This window comes from Oncorhynchus masou, chromosome 22, assembly GCF_036934945.1.
Source record: "Oncorhynchus masou masou isolate Uvic2021 chromosome 22, UVic_Omas_1.1, whole genome shotgun sequence".
Lineage (NCBI taxonomy): Eukaryota > Metazoa > Chordata > Actinopteri > Salmoniformes > Salmonidae > Oncorhynchus > Oncorhynchus masou.
Window position 1 is genome coordinate 44,515,375 of NC_088233.1, and position 19,649 is coordinate 44,535,023.

The following is a 19,649-nucleotide window of genomic DNA, read 5'->3' on the forward strand; positions in this document are numbered from 1 at the left end:
TTGATATTGATAATATAATTTTTTATATAAATTCTATTATGACTTTCATTATCATATAATTACATCTGCATCCTACATACAGTTACTTGTGAGAGTCTACACACCCCTTGCACAGTCTTCACATTTTGCTGCCTTAAAATGTAATCTGTTTTAGATTTAATTTCATTTTTTTCCTATAGATCTGCACAACCTATTCCTTTTTCAAAGTGAAGAAAAATATTGAACATTTTCCAAATTAATAAAATAAATACAAAATGAAAATGTGTTGATAGCGAGGTGGTAGATTTCTTGTCGTGACAGAAACCATTATATGGAAGCCCCCAGGGCATGGACGCCTTAGCTCACACATGGCCAGAGGGCCTACTGTATGCTTTCCCTCCTCAAACACACCCATTGAATAGGTCATCTGAGCCTGCAGAAACACAGACATCGCTGTTTTGAATTTTCTGTGCAATATATACTTTTTTTTCCCCTTTTCATTTTTGGACATTGAGATGGTTGGATCTGATGATGGGGCTGAAGAGCCATGTGCTGATGGAGCAGATAAATGAAGGGTTGAAAGAGAACCCGCGTCAGCTAAGCAACCAATTGGAGAAGAGATGCGACCAAATGGAGAAGAGGATGGGCAGGAAGGTAGACGTCGTCCTGAGGTCACGAGTCTGCTCCGCCTAACCTCAGTTGCCATGGTGCTGCAGCTGGCCGGCACCTCTCTGTGGGGTTCTACCAAACACATCCTCCTCCGATGTTCTCCTTCCCTTTGCAGCAGAACTATATGTCATTGACCAGTATGCCCACAGTTCAGGCCCATATCCATTTCTCTTGTGGCCAGTCAGCAGATAGGGGAGTGGCACAGAGAGGAGGGATGCAGGATGCACAGCACCCCCATGAGCAACAAGGGCCACTTTCGAGGGGAAGGTGGACGGACTGGGGCTCGTTCATAATTCCCTTTGATCACCAATCTCAGCAAACTGCTGAGTTTGCCGAAGGAGGTCAACCACCTAGTTTCTCTTGCTTATCCTGGGGTTGACTTGGTGATTTAGGATCAGTTTGCCACCAATGCTTTCCTTAAGGGACTTAAACATCTAAAGGTAGCATATGAGGTAATGAACCATGACCTGGAACCCTGGCTCAAGCACAGCAGCTAGTACATGTGCACAACTTCAAGTCTACCATTGGCCAAACTCCGGGCTCAATGCATATCATCATGGTCTGACTCAAATTAACCACCAGCGATATACAGAGTTTAAGGGCCCCACGTATGTCACCCAGGAACAGTTTGAGTCTGTGCTAGAAGAGGTGAAACATAAGCAGGTGGAACTGAAAAGCCTTACACAACCCCCTACCCAGCTCCAATAGCTTCTGAGAGTGGAAGGAGGGGATCCAGCCAGGGCAGAGTAACATTCAGGTCTCCCAAGTCCTAACAGAGCCACCTGTTACCAATTTGGGGAGGGGCATTTCCGTAGACAATGCTCCAGGTCCCCAAGCCCTGCCTCGTTCAGAGCTTCAATGACAGGTAACCACTCCAGGTACCAGCACCATGCCATCCACCATCCCCAGTCTACTGAGCGAGTTCCACTCAGAAAGACCACTGTCATTCCTCCTGAGCATGGGTGCCTCACCAACCGATAGAATGTTATATATTAACTCAGCAAAAAAAACGTCCCTTTTTCAGGACCCTGTCTTTCAAAGATAATTCATAAAAATCCAAATAACTTCACAGATCTTCATTGTAAAGTGTTTAAACACTGTTTCCCATACTACAATTAATGAACATGCACCTGTGGAACGGTTGTTAAGACACATCTTACAGACGGTAGGCAAGGTCACAGTTATGAAAACACTAAAGAGGCCTTTCTACTGACTCTGAAAAACACCAAAAGGAAGATGCCCAGGGTCCCTGCTCATCTGCGTGACCATGCCTTTTGGACATTGAGGAGATGCACTGCAGTACTTAATGCAGCTGGTGGCCACACCAGATACTGACTGTCACTTTTGATTTTGACCCCTCCCTTTGTTCAGAGACACATTATTCTATTTCTCTTAGTCACATGTCTGTGGAACTTGTTGAGTTTGTCTCAGTTGTTGAATCTTATGTTCATACAAATATTTACACATGTTAAGTAAACGCAGTTGACAGTGAGAGGATGTTTCTTTTTTTGTTTATATAAATATATATATATGCTCAAACACATTAAGAAGGAAATTCCACAAATTAACTTTTAACACGGCACACATGTTAATTGAAATGCATTCCGGGTGACTACCTCATGAAGATGGTTGAGAGAATACCAAGAGTGTGCAAACCTGTCATAGGCAAAGGGTGGCTACTTTGATTAATCTATTTGTTTAACACTTTTTTTGGTTACTACATGATTCCATGTGTGTTATTTCATAGTTTGATGTCTTCACTTCTACAATGTAGAAAATTGTCAAAATAAAGAAAACCCTGTGAATGAGTAGGTGTGTCCAAACTTTTGACTGGTACTGTGTGGGTTTTTACTGAACAAAAATATAAACACAACATGCAACAATTTCAAAGATTTTAGAAAACCCTAGGAGTTACATATAAAGAAATCAGTCAATTCAAGTAAATTCATGAGACCTTAATCTATGGCTTTACGACGGCCACCCATGGCTGAGCCCCTGCCCGCCAATCAGAATGAGTTATTCCTTTACAAAAGGGCTTTATTACAGACAGAAATACTTCTGAGTTTCATCAGCTGTCTGGGTGGCTGGTCTCAGATGATGCCAGATGTGGAGGTCATGGGCTGGCGTGGTTACATGTGGTCTGCGATTGTGAGGCCGGTTGGACGCACTGCTAAATTCTCCAAAATGACCTTCTCTGGCAACAACTCTGTTGGACATTTGAGCAGTCAGCATTCCAATTGCACGCTCCCTCAAGACATCTGTGGCATTGTGTTGCCTGACAAAAAAATCACATTTTAGTGGCCTTTTATTGTCCCCAGCACAAGGTGCACTTGTGTAATGACCAGCTTCTTGATATGCTACACCTGTCAAGTGGATGGATTATCTTGGCAAAGGAGAAATACTCACTAACGGATGAAAACAAATTTGTACACAAAATTATACCATTTCTGGGATCTTTTATTTCAGCTCACGGGACCAACACTTGTTGCATTTATATATTTGTTCAGTTTATATGGGGGATACAACCATTAGATCATTTGTTTTGGTACTTACCATGCATAGCTTGTTTTTGGTCTAAGGTTCCAGAAAGGCTGAAGAATTACAACATTTACATGGAGACAACTCTGCAAATAGCACTGCTGGGTGATTTGAAAAGTCATAGTCAATCGATCAATAATATACTCTTAGCTAAACATTCTTTACTTTACAATCTGTAGAAACTATGAGAATAAAAAGGTTCAGGACTTTTGTGAAACATTACACCACAGTTGAAAAATATATGGCTAATAAAAATCAAAACGGGATGGTGTTCAGAGATAAATGGGAGGAGTGCTGAAGGGGGGGGGGACACCAATGTAAAATAGTGTCTGTAAAAATGTTATATATTTACCAAAAAATGTATGGGGAATTGGAAATGCAGAAAATGGCATTGAGGCTTCCGTCAATCTACCCACAACATTAAAGTGGATCTACCCCCCTAGTCTTGAGGGGTGGCTATACAGCAAAGCAGTTAGCCAGCTAAGGCTGCATTTACATAGGCAGCCCTATTCTGAGCTTTTTCCCCACCAATTGGTCTTTTGACCAGTCACATCAGATCGGTCAAAATACTAATTAGTGAAAACAATTTAATGGGGCTCCCTGTTGCAGTAATTATTTCTGGTTGTTTTAGAGTTATCTGGCTAAATCATTGATCCTTTGTAGTATACTTCTGGACTTAACCATTTCAGTGATTGAGCATGCTATTAAAGTCCAGAAGGCTTGATCTGTGTCTAGGAAAACCCTTTAGCAGACTACTACTGCTGTCACCTGGCTTACAGTGACTCCAAATGCATGAAGATGGAGAGGAAGTCGCATCTTACTGAAGTAGTTGGTATAGGTCCCTCTACTGTTCCACACATTGCACTGAAGACCACTTCAATGCATCACACACCACTAGACTTGAACCGCTACTACATTTTATTGGTTTTGTAGAGCTCGGAGTTAAGCAAGAACGTATACACACAGACAATACAGCCATATTTGAATAAGTGTTGAAATTCATACAAGCGAGTTGCTCCTTTGGACTTTCCAACCTCTTTACTCCGATTGAGGCAAAACTACTTTTCAGTCATGACTCATCTCATTGTTAAAAACAGAAGTATTCCACCCAATACCAACCTCTGAATATACATATTTGAGCACTGTACTAATAAGAAAGTGGTGTTTGAAAAATGCTAGATACACTGCGACTAACATATATATACACACATATATAGTTAGCTATTTGATATAGCAGCAAACCTTGAGTGCAACACCCAAGACACCAATGTAGAAAGTCAACAAGACTTGATATCCAGTCTGTTTTTACCACCCAAACCCCTTTATTGACAACATTTAAATTACATACTTAATGTGATACACAGTGTGTCTTTGTTTTCTATGTATGTATACAGAGGAGTCCCTTAATTGGAGTTGAGGGGTCACGGTACATTCCGTGTCCCCCGCCTAGAGTGTGTGCGTTGCTTGTGGACAGATTTCTGGTTTGGGGACGTCGTGGACAGAACGGTTATGTACACAGCTGTGTGAGCGAAGACGGCAGTTAAAAGTTGATAGCTTTCCCAAAGGAGGCTGCGAGGTTTGCTTCTCTGAAGGCCTCGGACACAGTCTGGAAGAGAGAGAAGATGGATGGAAGAAGAGGTTAGATTGACAGGTTGGTGGTGTGGTTCCACAAATGTGGATGTGTGTGCATTTGAATGACATTGTGGCGAAGGCCCTATATTAGTTATTGTGCTGCTCGCAGTAATAATATGAAAGAATGTGTTGTCTTCCTCAGTCAGTTGAATGCGGCACTTCAGGACCGTGGTTACGTGCATAACCTTATTTAGTGGCTGGGACAAATGGCGCAGTAAAACCGTTTCTAGCGATCCTGGCAAATCGTTTCCTTCCCACAAATTTACACCCAGATTTTGAACAGTTGAATCTATTACAGACTATGACCCCAGCCCTAAAAGCTAAGACTGGAACATGAGCATGTTTTCACCTATGATACAAGCTGCGCAGGATTTGTTAGAAATGAAAGATGAATCTGCATAGAATAACTGAGAACGGAATTGATTCACCAATCAAACATACATAAGATCTGTAAACAGCTCATCTATCTACCTACCTCATCCCCATACTGGTATTTATTTTGCACCCCAGTATCTCTACTTGCACATTCATCTTCTGCCGATCTACCATTCCAGTGTTTAATTGCTATATTGTAATTACTTCGCCACCATGGCCTATTTATTTCCTTAACTTACCTCATTTGCACTCACTGTATATAGACTTTTTGTTTTCTTTTTTTCTACTGTATTATTGACCGTATGTTTTGTTTATTCCATGTGTAACTCTGGGTTGTTGTATGTGTCGAATTGCTACGCTTTATCTTGGCCAGGTCGCAAATGAGAACTTGCTCTCAACTAGCCTACCTGGTTAAATAAAGGTGAAATAAAATAAAATAAATAAAAAGATTGTTTATTCATCCCTGATGTTTTCCTGAACATCCCAATACCTTCCTGATGCATTTCAATCACTCCAAAGCATACTTCCTTCAGACTGAAATTTGCCATTACCTGATTTTCCATCTCTTGTGCTATAACTTATTGAGATCATGGCAATAAAGGTCAGATTCTAAAGAGTCATCACATTTTCCCCCTTATAGACCTACCCCCAAGTGTCCTAAACTAGATAATGAAATAGCTTGATGGTCCATGTTAATAGTATCTTAAATATCAATTTGACTGACCAACCAACCCGTTCTACGATGGGTATGACAGCTCGCCCAGTGATTGTTTTACAAAAAAAAGTATCTCCCATTTGAAATATTAGTAACTACCACATATCAATGGCATTGCGAACTTGCATTGTTCTACAACATGACATGTTGTATGCATGTAAGAGTAGGGGTGTTAACCCCGGTGTCCTGGCTAAATTCCCAATCTGGCCCTCAAACCATCACGGTCACCTAATAATACCCAGTTTACAATTGGTTCATTCACCCCCCCTCCTCTCCCCTGAAGCTATTCCCCAGGTCGTTGCTGCAAATGAAAACGTCTTCTCAGTCAACTTACCTGGTAAAATAACAGATAAATAAAATAAATAAATGTATGTATGAATGAGTATTTGATCATGCCCCTGTCGTGTGTGTGTGTGCGCGTTAAACTCACGGGATGGGCGTGGCAAACTCTGGCGACGTCCTCGCAGGACGCGCCGTACTCCATGGCGAGCGTCGCCTCGTTGATAATCTCTCCTGCCCCCTAGACAAGGGTCAAAGGTCACCATAGTTAGCATACAACGTCATACGCTATAGCCCACATTTTCATCTGCTAAGGAGCACAGGGGTAGCATGACTCACACAGCCCAGGATGTGAGCGCCCAATATCCGGTCTGTCTCCTTGTGGCCGAGGATCTTCACCAGGCCATCAGTGTCTGCGTTGGTCTTGGCTCGACTGTTGGCGGCAAATGGGAACTTGCCCACCTTGTATGGGATGCCCTGCGAAGTAGTGTTGAGGTTACTGTTATGCTTTATGGTCACTCTTCTGTGTTGATAGTATATGTGTGATACTTTGAGAGACTTTGGCTCCTTTGGAAAGTCAACAATTTGGGGAGAGTATCGCCACCTTGTGGTTAACTCTTATACCTGCAGGGATTTCAATATAATACTGAACAAAAATATAAAACGAAACAAGTTACAGTTCATATAAGGACATGAGTCAATTTAAATAAATTCATTAGGCCCTAGTCAATGTATTTCACATGACTGTGAATAAAGATATGCATATGTTGGTTACATACCATTAAAAAAAAAAAAGTAGGCGTGTGGATCAGAAAACCAGTAAGTATTTGGTGTGATCACCATTTGCCTCATGCAGCGTGACATCTACTTCACATAGAATTGACCAGGCTGTTGATTGTTGCCTGTTGTCCCACTCCTCGTCATTGGCTGTGCGAAGTTGCTGGATATTGGCAGGAACTGGAGCATACTGTCATACCCAGAACAGCCCAAACATGCTCAATGGGTGGCATGTCTGGTGGGTATGCAGGTCAAGTAAGAACTGGGACATTGTCAGCTTCCAGGAATTGTGTACATGTCCTTGCGACATGGGGCCACGCATTATCAGGTTGAAACATGAGGTGATGGCGGCGAATGAAATGTCTCAACAATGGGCCTCGGGATCTCGTCATGGTACGGTATCTCTGCATTCAAATTGCCATCAATAAAATGCAATTGTTTTCGCTGGCCGTAGGTTATGCCTGTCCATACCATAACCCCATCATGGGGCAATCTGTTCACAACGCTGACGTCAGCAAACCGCTCACCCAGACATACATGTGGTCTGCGGTTGTGAGGCCGGTTGGACGTATTGCCAAATTCTCAAAAACAAAGTTGGGAGGCAGGTTATGGTAGAGAAATTAATATTCAAGTCTGGCAACAGCTCTGGTGGACATTCCTGCAGTTAGCATGCCAATTGCACAATCCCTCAAAACTTGAGACATCTTTGGCATCATGTTGTGTGATAAAACTGCACATTTTAGAGTGGCCCTTTATTGTCCCCAGCACAAGATGCACCTATGTAATGGTCATGCTGTTTAATCAGCATTGTGATATGCCACACCTGTCAGGGAGATGGGTTATCTTGGCAAAGGAGAAATTCTCACCAACAGGGATGTAAACTTATTTGTTCACAACATTTGAGAGAAATAAGATTGTGCGTATGGAATATGGAATATTTCTGGGATCATTAATTTCAGCTCATGAAACCAACACTTCACATGTTGCGTTTTATATTTTTGTTCAGTGTATTTTTAAATCACAAATCAACATTTTGGCAGCTGATATCCAAACAAAAGCATTGATCCAGTGATTATATTATATATAAAAGCCATGTCCACTACTTAATTTGGTCAAAACTATGGGTGTTTGTTTGGGGAGATGTGTATCACCTCCTCTTTGAGCTGCTCCTCCGTCTTCCCCACCCATGCCACCTCGGGGTGTGTGTAGACAACAGAGGGGACACAGTTGTAGTCGATGTGCACGCCGCCCCCAGCCATGCCCTCCACGCAGATGATGCCCTCGTCCTCCGCCTTGTGTGCCAGCATGGGCCCGGCAATCACATCACCAATGGCATAGATACTACAGAGGGAGATAGAATAAATGGGGAGGAAAGATTGCGGTATCACATTTAGTGCCTTTTGAAAGAGACCTTGGTGAGAGGTGGTTGGAATATAGGTGTGCATTGAAAAAAAGCAGGTGTGGAATATAACAGAGGGTGTGGTAGTTTAGGTCTACCTGGGTACTTTAGTCTGGAAGCGGTTGTTGACAGGTATGCGTCCCCTGTTGTCCAGCTCCAGGCCCACGTTCTCCAGGCCCAGGTTCCTGGTGAAGGGCCGTCTGCCGATACACACCAGCAGCACGTCACACGTCAGAGTCTCGTTCTTCCCGCCGGCAGCTGCCTCCACACTGGAGGCAAAAACACACAGTTACATTTGTGCTAGGTCATACCTATACTGATTTTTAACTACAGACATTCATCTTAGTGATTTTATCCATTCACAGCTAGATCCACCCGATATACACACACACACCACCGGGGGATGGAACTCACGCCACATCGATCTTGCCGTCGGGCCTCTTGATTGCACCCATGACCTTAGTGCCCAGCTTGAACTTAATACCCTGCTTCTGCAGGATGCGCTGAAAGTTCTTGGAGATCTCCATGTCGATGCCCATGCCGCCCACGTGGCCCAGGAACTCCACTGCTGTCACATTGGAGCCCAGACGCTGCCACACTGACCCCTGGAGAACGAGAAGCCAAACAGGATGTTAGACTGGACCTTAGGTGTCCCCCAAGAGTTGGAATCCTCATACCGCCACTTACTCTTTACAGACCATGCTGTAAATCGTGTGTATGTGTGTGCGTGTGTCGTCCTCACCAGCTCCACCCCGATGACTCCGGCGCCGATGACGATGAGCTGCTCAGGGACCTTCTTCAGATCCAGGGCTCCCGTGGAGGACACCACGGTGTCCTCATCAACCTGACAGCACAGGGGTTAGGAGAGTTAGGACTCAGCTTTGACAAGTGTCAACTAACATCTGCTACAAACTAGTACATCAACGTGCCTCAATCCCAGGGAAGGGCGTGACCTCGGAGCCGGTGGCTATGAGGATATTATTGCTGTTGATGACCTGCTCACTGCCGTCCTCGGCCGTGGCCGTCACCTGGTTCTTGCCTGTAATCCTCCCATAGCCGTTCACGTGCGTTACCTGAGGGGAAACCGCCACATTACATCATCAATTAAAGACAGGGTCAAGTTCACAACAAACTCTGGAACAAAGAATCCAAGGGGAAGCATCAAAACAGCTTGCACTGGTATCAAACTTAGTGATGGATTCAAATTACAAGGGAGTACAGGTAAAAGACTCAAGTCCATTGACAATGTAATGTCCATAGATGGCCACCTCCATTTAAAGAAGATATCAGCAGCCTGTTTTGACTGTTTCAAGCTTATAATCCTGCTGAGGTGAAATCTCACTAACTAACCAATATTTCCAGATGCTGTCTTGATTAGTTGCCTAGATGTTGCCATTTATCCATAAAGTGAGCCAAATGTGTAATTTGAGTGAACATGGCCTCCGCTCGGCTCCAGGCCTCGTTCACATTGTTCTCCAGAGCCTGGGGAAATTCATATTGTAAAAATAGGTGTGAGTGGAGCACTGATTGGCTGTGAAAAGACACGATTTTTCAAAAACAACCACCCCTTTTATCCCTCTTCAGAAGCGCAAAATATCCTGAATGTAGCTCATTTACAGTGCTAGCATGTTATATATATTTTTTGATGGCTATTTATGTTTTTTGTTGTAATGAGACTACCCCCCATGGGCACCATTGAAAATGATTGGCTTTCGGTTTAGAATCTCTGCCTCTGAACATGCCGATTCCAATTGATGGGAAACGGCTTGGATACCCTCCACCTTCTTTTAGCCTCTTTCTGACAAGAACTTCCACAGGATTATATATAGAAGATGAGATGAAAGCCTGGCAGAGGCTAGAGTGAACTAGGCATCGCTCTTCCAACGTAGGGAGGAACTATAAAGTTGAGACCTCACCTTATTCTGTTTGAATAAATGTGCAATGCCTCCTGTAAGTGCTTTGACCGCACCGCTCTTCTGTGACATCATCTTCTCCAGGTTCAATGTAATCCCTGAGACTGGCACAGAGAGAGAGCGAGACAGAGAGAGAGCAAGAGTCTCAAGTAAATGTTTGTTGCTGGAGTGAAAGCCTGTCCACACCCTTCAGCTCTCTAGGACCAGGCTGCTGGTCACCAATGCTCTAGCTGATGTGGACGCTTACTTTCAATGCCCCTGCTTTCAAAGTCTTTGCCATGGGCCTGGTGGTACAGATATGAGTTGTTCAGCAGGGCCTATACAAAGTGACAAGGGAGACAGACATGTTACATTATTCAACAACTCGCAAAGATGAAGTTGCTCAGCCACAGTGTTGCGCAATAAGACCTAGCAAAAGTTCTATGAACCCCCTCATTCCCAATGTTTACCTTTGAGGGGATACAGCCGACATTCAAACAAGTCCCGCCTAGGGTGGGATTCTTTTCCACACACACCGTCTGTAGTAGAAAACAAAGTTGGTGAACAATGACGACAAGATGGGCATCACTACTAATAAAGGGTTAAGCCGTCTTTACACCTTCGGCTAGGTCCGCTTGAACAAAAAGATGCTATATCAAAACGTCCGCCCGACGGCACCTCTGCACAAACGCAGAAATCTCACTTTTCCAGAGAGGTGCGCAGAGCCCTGTGCGGACGGGAGCGAACATTCAATTGCTGCGGGAGGTATATACACTGAGGCCTAATCTTTACCTTGAAACCAAGCTGCGCTGCTTTGATTGCAGCAACATATCCACCAGGACCAGAGCCCACCACTGTGACATCAGCATCAACTGTAGGAGTGCAAAGAACATGTTTATCAGAAGAGGCAACAAGTTGTAGAGGAACATGTTGTATTGACCTTGTGTAGATGTTGGGATTCAGTTGGATAAGAGCAGCACCTCGGATTAGCTAATTGGACGTTGGAGTGAACGTTGACTTACTCTGTGCTTTGTCAGCGTATGTTCGGACGGAGAGAACAGTTGCACCCTGGAGCCGATTCGGGAGTTGGTGGCTCCGCTGTATGTGTTAGGAGAGGACACAAATTGGGACAGTGAGCAGACAGATTTGGACTTTAATGTTAGCTTGTGTTGTATATGGTTCTGATGTGATGCAGTTGTCATCCATGTCAAGAAGTCAGTTAATGTTTAGTTTTTTTTTATTCCGAACTCTAGAATGCAAGACAAAAATCCTGTAAAGGCCAATGCAATCTGAACAGGATTGCAAGTGTTACAGTGAGTGAGTGTATGCTGTGATTATAAGGCCGTAGAAGGATGAACTAGTTACAATACTAGCTACATTTGTTAACTACTGTTAGTTGTCAAGTACTGGTGAAAATAAAATAATAAATAGTTATCTTACTTACATATATTGTTGGCTAACAACAGTTATATGATTAATCAAATAGCTTTACAAAGCAAAGTTGAGTGCATGGAGTTTGACAGTCAATGTAACATTGGTAGCAGTCCACAAACAGGCTCGCGTGCTTGTCAGCCTGTCGGGCTGAATGTCATTTTCGTCATTCGCAAGAGGATGCTTGTTGACTGTGGTAGCTAGCTAGCTAGCTAGCTAGCTAGATGATTTAGCTTACTTTGAGATGGATTATTTTTGTAATGACATTAACGTTCGCCAATGTACGTACAAGACACGCACCAAGCAATGCTAGCTTGGGAGGGCATATAATATAGGAAGAGCCAACTGACATTAGTTAACTAGCGAACTGTGTACTCGCTAACGCTAGGCTAGCTAGCTGCTAGTATATAGCTGGAGAGTTTTACGAGCATAGCTACTCTAGGTGGCTAGCAAGGCCCGTAATTCAGAAATCACGTTGGAAAAACAGCCGAGATAACTTTCCGACGTATGTCGCATTAACTCATATTTATTCCAGATAACTTGAACAACTAATTGACATATAATTGTTTTTCCTTACCGTTGCCAGAGTGCGATATACTTGATTCCAGCTCTGCATTTTGTATGTGTCCCTTTACAGGCTGCGTAACCTACAGCAGGCGGATCATCCAAGGACTCACGAAATTGCGCTTGCGCAGTAACAATCCAAGGAACACAAATACTGTCTGTCGCCTCCCTATGATGTAAAAAATCTTTGGTGTCATACAACTTTTAATCTGATCAAAACAGGTGGTCTAGAAATCAATACAATTAAAATAAAGTTATTTGCGTCTAAAACATTAATTGAACCCATGACTGCGTGGCCACTCAATCATCAAGTTTGCAGACGACACAACAGTAGTAGGCCTGATTACCAACAACGACGAGACAGCCTACAGGGAGGAGGTGAGGGACCTGGCGGAGTGGTGCCAGGAAAATAACCTCTCACTCAACGTCAACGAAACAAAGTAGCTGATCGTGGACTTCAGGAAACAGCAGAGGTAGCACGCCCCTATCCACATCGATGTTAACGCAGTGGAGAATGTGGAAATCTTCCAGTTTCTCGGTGTACACATCACTGACGATCTGAAATGGTCCACCCACACAGACCGTGTGGTGAAGAAGGCGCAACAGCTGAAGCTGGGGGAAAAAACTCACAAACTTTTACAGATGCACAATTGAGAGCATGGTGCGGCATCTGCACAGCCCGCAACCGCAGGGCTCTCCAGAGGGTGGTGTGGTCTGCCCAAAAAGATAATCAAGGACATCAACCACCCGAGCCACTGCCTGTTCACCCCGCTAACCATCCAGAAGGCAAGGTCAGTAGAGGTGCATCAAAACTGGGACCAAGAGACTGATAGAAGCTGTTTATCTTAAGACCATCAGACTATAGCCATCACGAGCGGGTTTCCACCCTGTTACATAACCCAGCACCTTAGAGGCTGCTGCCCTATATACATAAACATGGAATCACTGGCCACCTCAATAATGGAATACTAGTCACTTTAATAATGTTTCCGTACTGCTTTACTCATCCCATATGTATATACTGTATTCTATTTTACTGTATTTTAGTCAATGCCACTCCGAGATTGCTCAATCTAATATTTATATAGTTCTTCATTCCATTCTTTTACTTTTAGATTTGTGTGTATTGTTGTGAATTCATTTAGATACTACTGCAATGTTAGATACTACTGCACTGTTGGAGCTAGGAACACAAGCATTTAGCTTCACTCACAATAACATCTGCTAAATACGTGTGTGACCAATAAAATGTTGATTTGATTTTGATTTGACATCAGTCTCAATGTGACACCTTTTGCTGAGTTTTTACCTCATACAATATATTGATGGACAAAATATCTTGTTTTGCTATCATTATCTCCACAATGTTACAATGAGATGCTTCATGAACCAATCTCATGCTTAAGTAGTGTGTGTGTGTGTGTGTGTGTGTGTGTGTGTGTGTGTGTGTGTGTGTGTGTGTGTGTGTGTGTGTGTGTGTGTGTGTGTGAGAGAGAGATCCTAGTCCTGTCTAATTAATCCTAAAGTCAAGTCACATTTGTAATACTTCTGCATGTGTTTTGTACACTGCTCGGGCGGCCAGTGCACCAACCCTTTGGGGGACCATTTGTCTCGCAACCAGAAGGCCCGACAGAGGGTGGTGATGCGGACGGCCCAATACATCACTCCCTGCCCTCCAGGATATCGACACCAGGCGGCGTCTGAGGAAGGCCCGAAAGATCGTCAAGGACTCCAGTCACCCGAGCCACGGACTGTTCACTCTGTTACCATCTGTCAAGCGGTATCGGAGTATCGGCTGTTGGACCAACAGGCTCCGAGACAGCTTCTACCACCAGGCCATCAGACTGCTGAAAAGCTAAACCTAGCAGTCTCCCTGCACAGATCTGCACCTTACAGACTATTTGCACTGGAGAGAATAATATACAGATTATAAATGATTTGCATTGACTTCACACACACAAGCATAAAAGACATGTTTTCTCATCTCAAAAGGTTTAAAAAAACATATTAGGTTCCAAATAAAGTAACTGGGTTGAAGAATTCTTCTTAAATCTCCCATAAATCCCATTGTGACAGGGAGAATGGAAGCTTGTGTGCAACAGGGAGTGGCAATTGAATGCAATCTTCACAAAAAACTTGTTCAAATATTTCTAGCCTGTCTATCTATGCATAACAGGGTTGACGTGTTATGCTCGACCCGCTTTCATTTGGTTTGGCAGAACGTGTCGGGAGTGCGGAGAGTGTGTGGGGCTGTGCTTTGGCAAAGTGGGTGGGGTTATATCCTTCCTGTTTGGCCCTGTCCGGGGGTGTCCTCGGATGGGGCCACAGTGTCTCCTGACCCCTCCTGTCTCAAGCCTCCAGTATTTATGCTGCAGTAGTTTATGTGTCAGGGGGCTAGGGTCAGTTTGTTATATCTGGTGTACATCTCCTGTCTTATTCGGTGTCCTGTGTGAATTTAAGTGTGCTCTCTCTAATTCTCTCTTTCTTTCTCTCTCTCGGAGGACCTGAGCCCTAGGACCATGCCTCAGGACTACCTGACATGGTGACTCCTTGCTGTCCCCAGTCCACCTGGCCGTGCTGCTGCTCCAGTTTCAACTGTTCTGCCTTATTATTATTGGAACATGCTGGTCATTTATGAACATTTGAACATCTTGGCCATGTTCTGTTATAATCTCCACCCTGCACAGCCAGAAGAGGACTGGCCACCCCACATAGCCTGGTTCCTCTCTAGGTTTCTTCCTAGGTTTTGGCCTTTCTAGGGAGTTTTTCCTAGCCACCGTGCTTCTACACCTGCATTGCTTGCTGTTCGGGGTTTTAGGCTGGGTTTCTGTACAGCACTTTGAGATATCAGTTGATGTACGAAGGGCTATATAAATAAATTTGATTTGATTTGTATGTGGGGAGAGAGAGTGTGTGTGTGTGTGTGTGGGGGGGGGGTCGAGAGAGAGGGTGGAAAGAAAGGGTTTGTGAATCTGGAGAATAGTCAAATTGATTGCACTCTCTTATCCATTATTGCTGAGTTTGAATGTTCAATTAATTAATGAACACAGATGATGAGCATATGAGAATACAAATGACTTGTCATTGTTTTGTTCATTAGATATTTAATATAAGTGCTGGGAGGAGTCTTTCCCTCTCATAATAATACAAAGGACATTTTCCCTGAGCTCTGAGCTGGCAAGCCCTACAAAGAGAGGCACTGATCTTCAGATATTCTTTGTAGAGCTCTGTGTGTATTTATTTGTACAGACTTCTCAAGCACTAACCCAAAAGATCCCTTTGTAAAGACAACAAGCCGGGTATTGTGATTGACTGCTGAAGAGGCAAGTCTGAAAAGTGACAGAACAAAAAAGAGCTGCCTTTTGAATTCCCCCAGGTGTCCAAACCACTCAGCATTGGCCCATGTCCGTCTGACATCACACACCGTTTGACATCAGCTCACCGGTTTGAATGGTGACTGCTGCTGCTGCGAGCTGCTCTGTTTCTGCCTGAACTCCCCAATTGTGTGTCCAGAGAAAAGGGTCCATCTAGGGGGGTACTGACTCGGCCTGAATGGGGCGCAGCACGAGTACTCGCCAAACTCAGTTGAACTCGGCTGAACCTGTTTTAATGGGTGGCATGATGGACCCCGTAGTGTGTGTGTGTGTGTGTGTAGGTTCTATGTGGGTTGACAGTGGTTCTGAGATTCTGTTGCCATGGATCCAGTTACACTCTGTGCTACTGTCAGAAGACCTCATTATTTTTAGGTGAAAATATCTAATTGATGGTTAGGATGCATGCTACTCATTTTGATGCTGCCATTCGCTTCCATACCAGACACCATCTTTGTAAAACAAGATTTTTAACCTAATTGAGTTTTCCATTGATTATAATGTTTAGGCCAAAATGCTGTATGATAATGTACTAGGGTTATAGAGACGTATGTATTCTTGATCTTTAGGTGGTTTTGAACATTGCCACAGTGATACAGTATGTGTTGGCCTGGGTAATGTGTCCTTGATTGGCCTCAAGTTGTATTTTGCTACAAAGTGAACACTAGAGGGCACTACTTGAATGCATATGTGTACAATTTCTAAAACTGGTGTACATTTCTCTTGACATGAGGAAAAACATTTTCTTATAATTCAATTCATGGACCCCAAGGAGAGTTGGAAAAAAGGGTTTTCAACCATTTTTTATATTTTTTGTGACTCCTACTTACACAAATGACCGTTTCATATTATCCTTGTAAATATTATGGAGGCTGAGAGCTTTGGGTCCATAGGCCTATGAATGGTGTAGAGTTTTGGCAGTATATTGGCTACCCAAGCTCATTGCGCCAAATACAACAGCCACAAACTTTTCTTTGAGTCCCTCCTCAACGATTTCTAGAACGCAAACACATTCTAACCGTTCTGATTGGTCCCAGAAACTAACGGATTGAGCCAGAGCCAGAACACACTTCGATAAAGTGGCGTTTTGAAAAATCGTCATTGGCTTTAATACTCTGATTGGTTAGAGACGATCCAATCGCTGATGACTTTGTTTTGTCCTACACCCGACATTTTGACGTCACACAAACAACTTCAATGATGCAGTCTCATACTGAAGTAGGTATGGAACATAGACAACCAATATACTGCCGTTTTCTCCAAAAAATATTGTCTAAAAAGCAGTAATACCTAAGTCAAATCTGACTGAATCACCTCCTCAACTATAAATGTTTCACTTCCCTTTGCCAAAAGTATAAATTATGCAGGCATTTAGTTCCAAAATGTTATTATTAAAAACCATGTGCTGTTAGCCTGTTGGCTATAATTTGCAGCTCCTGAAAAGTGACACTTAAAGGAGAGCCAACTAATTCTACATCATGTGACCCTTGCAGGTATTGAACCAACAACCTTGGCCTTGACAGCATCATGCTCTTACCAACACACATGACACCCAATGCCAAAGTTCTTATTTAAGTGAGTGGTTTTAATATTTATTTTAACTAACACTGTCATCGCAAGAAATGTTAATAATGTTGCTAAAAGACATTTAGCAAATTCTGTACATTTATCTTCTGAAATAGAGGTTGTTTGTGCTCTTTTATATGCAGGGACAGACAAATTAGATTAAAAAACACCAACAACACCCTCAAAGACACACCCGAACACACAGAGAAGGCTGCTTTCAAAGTCAATTGTGTGAATTTCAAGAGCCAGCTTTCATGTCCCGTCTCAAGTCTTTTCACGTGCTCTCCAAAACAGCTACCAAACCCAAAATAAGTCCACTTCCAACACGACATGAGCAAAATGAGCCTTCCAGAGGCATCCATTTGGCAAAAGGCTGCGCCTTGTGTCTTGCTTACACTAAAGGGCCCTATTCTATAAAAGCCTTTTCTCTGAGACAGAATAAAAGTGAAAGAGAAAAGGGGCCTGATTAAAAGGGGGTGCCTTTTGATTCGCGGTGCAAAACCGCTCTGTGCAGATATACGGGGCAAGGGGATTAGGCCCTGGGTCTATGTGACGTACAGCGACTCTCCTTTTCACCCTTTCCAAACCCCCTCATTGTCTCCGGGCAGCCTTGGGGTGGTAAGCTGCCGGCTTGCCAATGGGGCCCGTTGTACAGCGTGACAATGGTTCAACCCCCCCAGCCCAGACTGAGGATGTGATAGGGGAGCTAATGTCTCCCCATGCGAGGTATGGGGTGGGGTGGTTAGGAGGGGTGAGTGTGTGTTTGTGGAGGAGAGGGAGTGGGCATTGATTTGACATTTCATCATTGCATCCTTGTTTGTTACTGTAAACTATTATTTCCATGAAATTAGAACAACACTGGAGTTACTGCATTGTTCTTGTTGTTTTACACATTTCAAGTTACTTCCATGCACAATCTAACCTTTCAGTTTGTTTTATTAGAGTGTTGAAATGTATTTTATTCCAAATCATCGTAAAATATTACCGACCACTGAAAGTGAAAGGGGGGGGGGGGTGTAGAAAAAGAGAGAAAAACTCATATTCTAGCGGTGGTTTGTGGGGAGGAATGCCATTGAAATTGGCCGTTTTTATGCACCGGGCTCTTTTGTATGAAGGCTGAGGAAGTCCATTGTGAGTGCAGACACCCTGAGAAAGAGAGTATTGGAGCTGTTGTCTGCGGCTGCTTCTCCTCAGACCTAGCGCAATGAATGAGTGAATGCCATCGGAAGCAGCCAGCCCAACCCTGGGACAACACCACTGGGCAACATTTGAAGATGAACAACAATTAAAAATGCAGCTTCACTGTATTAATTAGTGCATACATTATTTTGTTTGATTTTTAGAGATGGTGGCAGTGTGAGTTGTATTGTTATTATTACATTCAACAAGAGAGAACGAGAGTGAAAACGACAGAAGTGATACAGATGCGACTCCAAGCACTCAGAAACACAGCATTACATTACACCTTACGGAGTATAGAAATGTGTCAGTTGAGCACTCACACCACGCACTCCGAACAACATCTAGCGAGCCCACAGAGTAACAAAACCTTCTAAATTTAGATTGAAAAAAAAAACAAACAAGTTAAATGATGACTTTATACTTCAAGAAACTGCTCTCTGAATCCCTAGCAATGTACTTCATTGAACTCAGAACTTCTTGGTTAATTTTCGTCTCAGCCCAGCATCTCGCTTACTTAGTGTTGCTAGGAAACCCTGGGGCACTATTTGAAGTTGCACTGGCGCTTTCTTTCTGGACTAGCCTGGCTAACGTTCACTTCTTCTTGGAGGCAGCATGTATAAAAGAAACATGATCAGCCAACCAGCTTTCTGAAGACTGTGTAAGCAGTTTGGAGTCAGGGCACTACTGTTTACTGGCAGCAATGTCTGGTGTTTCTGTTGTGCTTTAAGTACCAAGCAAACATCTATTTAATCTACTGTGAATGTTTCAGAAAAGCCAACATCCACATGGATTCAATTGCACAATTCATCTAATGAAGAACTACTTATTATTCCTTATAGTGCAACATTTTTGGCCCGTTGATGTTAAACGCCACCCACTCAGTACAATCTATTTTGCAGGAACAACCATTACCTCAATAAACTTTCATCCGTGCTGAGGAAGAATGAAAGATGTACCGGGCCCACATACCAATGTAATTAACTAGGCCTCTGTGTGGTGGTACAGAAACAGATCAACAATCAATATTCACTAATTAGCCGGAGTGTTCAGTTTGTGCCTACCGCCTAAGGTGGATCGCATAAAGATCGTTAGAGCTTCAAACTGTTTCATAACCAGGAAAATGGAGTGCAGTGACCTTTTAGCACACTTCTGTGCCCTATTTTTTTTTATGTGAAACACAGCGCAGTCCTATACAGTATACTCCATGGATTCTGCACTACTTTATATTGTTGGCATTTCAGGAATTATTCTGATGTGACTTATGTGGACCGTGGACATAC

At 43.3% G+C, this 19,649-nt stretch overlaps 1 protein-coding gene across 1 annotated transcript; it reads right to left on the reverse strand.

Moving 5' to 3' along the window:
* Positions 1–4,081: 4,081 nt before the first annotated feature.
* Positions 4,082–12,374, reverse strand: LOC135509563 (dihydrolipoyl dehydrogenase, mitochondrial-like). The gene is made up of 14 exons (XM_064930319.1): positions 12,264–12,374; positions 11,278–11,353; positions 11,048–11,127; positions 10,726–10,794; positions 10,524–10,593; positions 10,280–10,380; positions 9,293–9,436; positions 9,106–9,207; positions 8,778–8,968; positions 8,462–8,632; positions 8,116–8,305; positions 6,527–6,664; positions 6,339–6,428; positions 4,082–4,792 (listed from the first exon to the last, which is right to left on the reverse strand). Exons 1-14 carry the CDS (start codon positions 12,300–12,302, stop codon positions 4,727–4,729), a joined length of 1,527 nt encoding a protein of 508 aa, XP_064786391.1. The 5' UTR covers positions 12,303–12,374; the 3' UTR covers positions 4,082–4,726.
* Between the last annotated feature and the right edge of the window lie 7,275 nt (positions 12,375–19,649).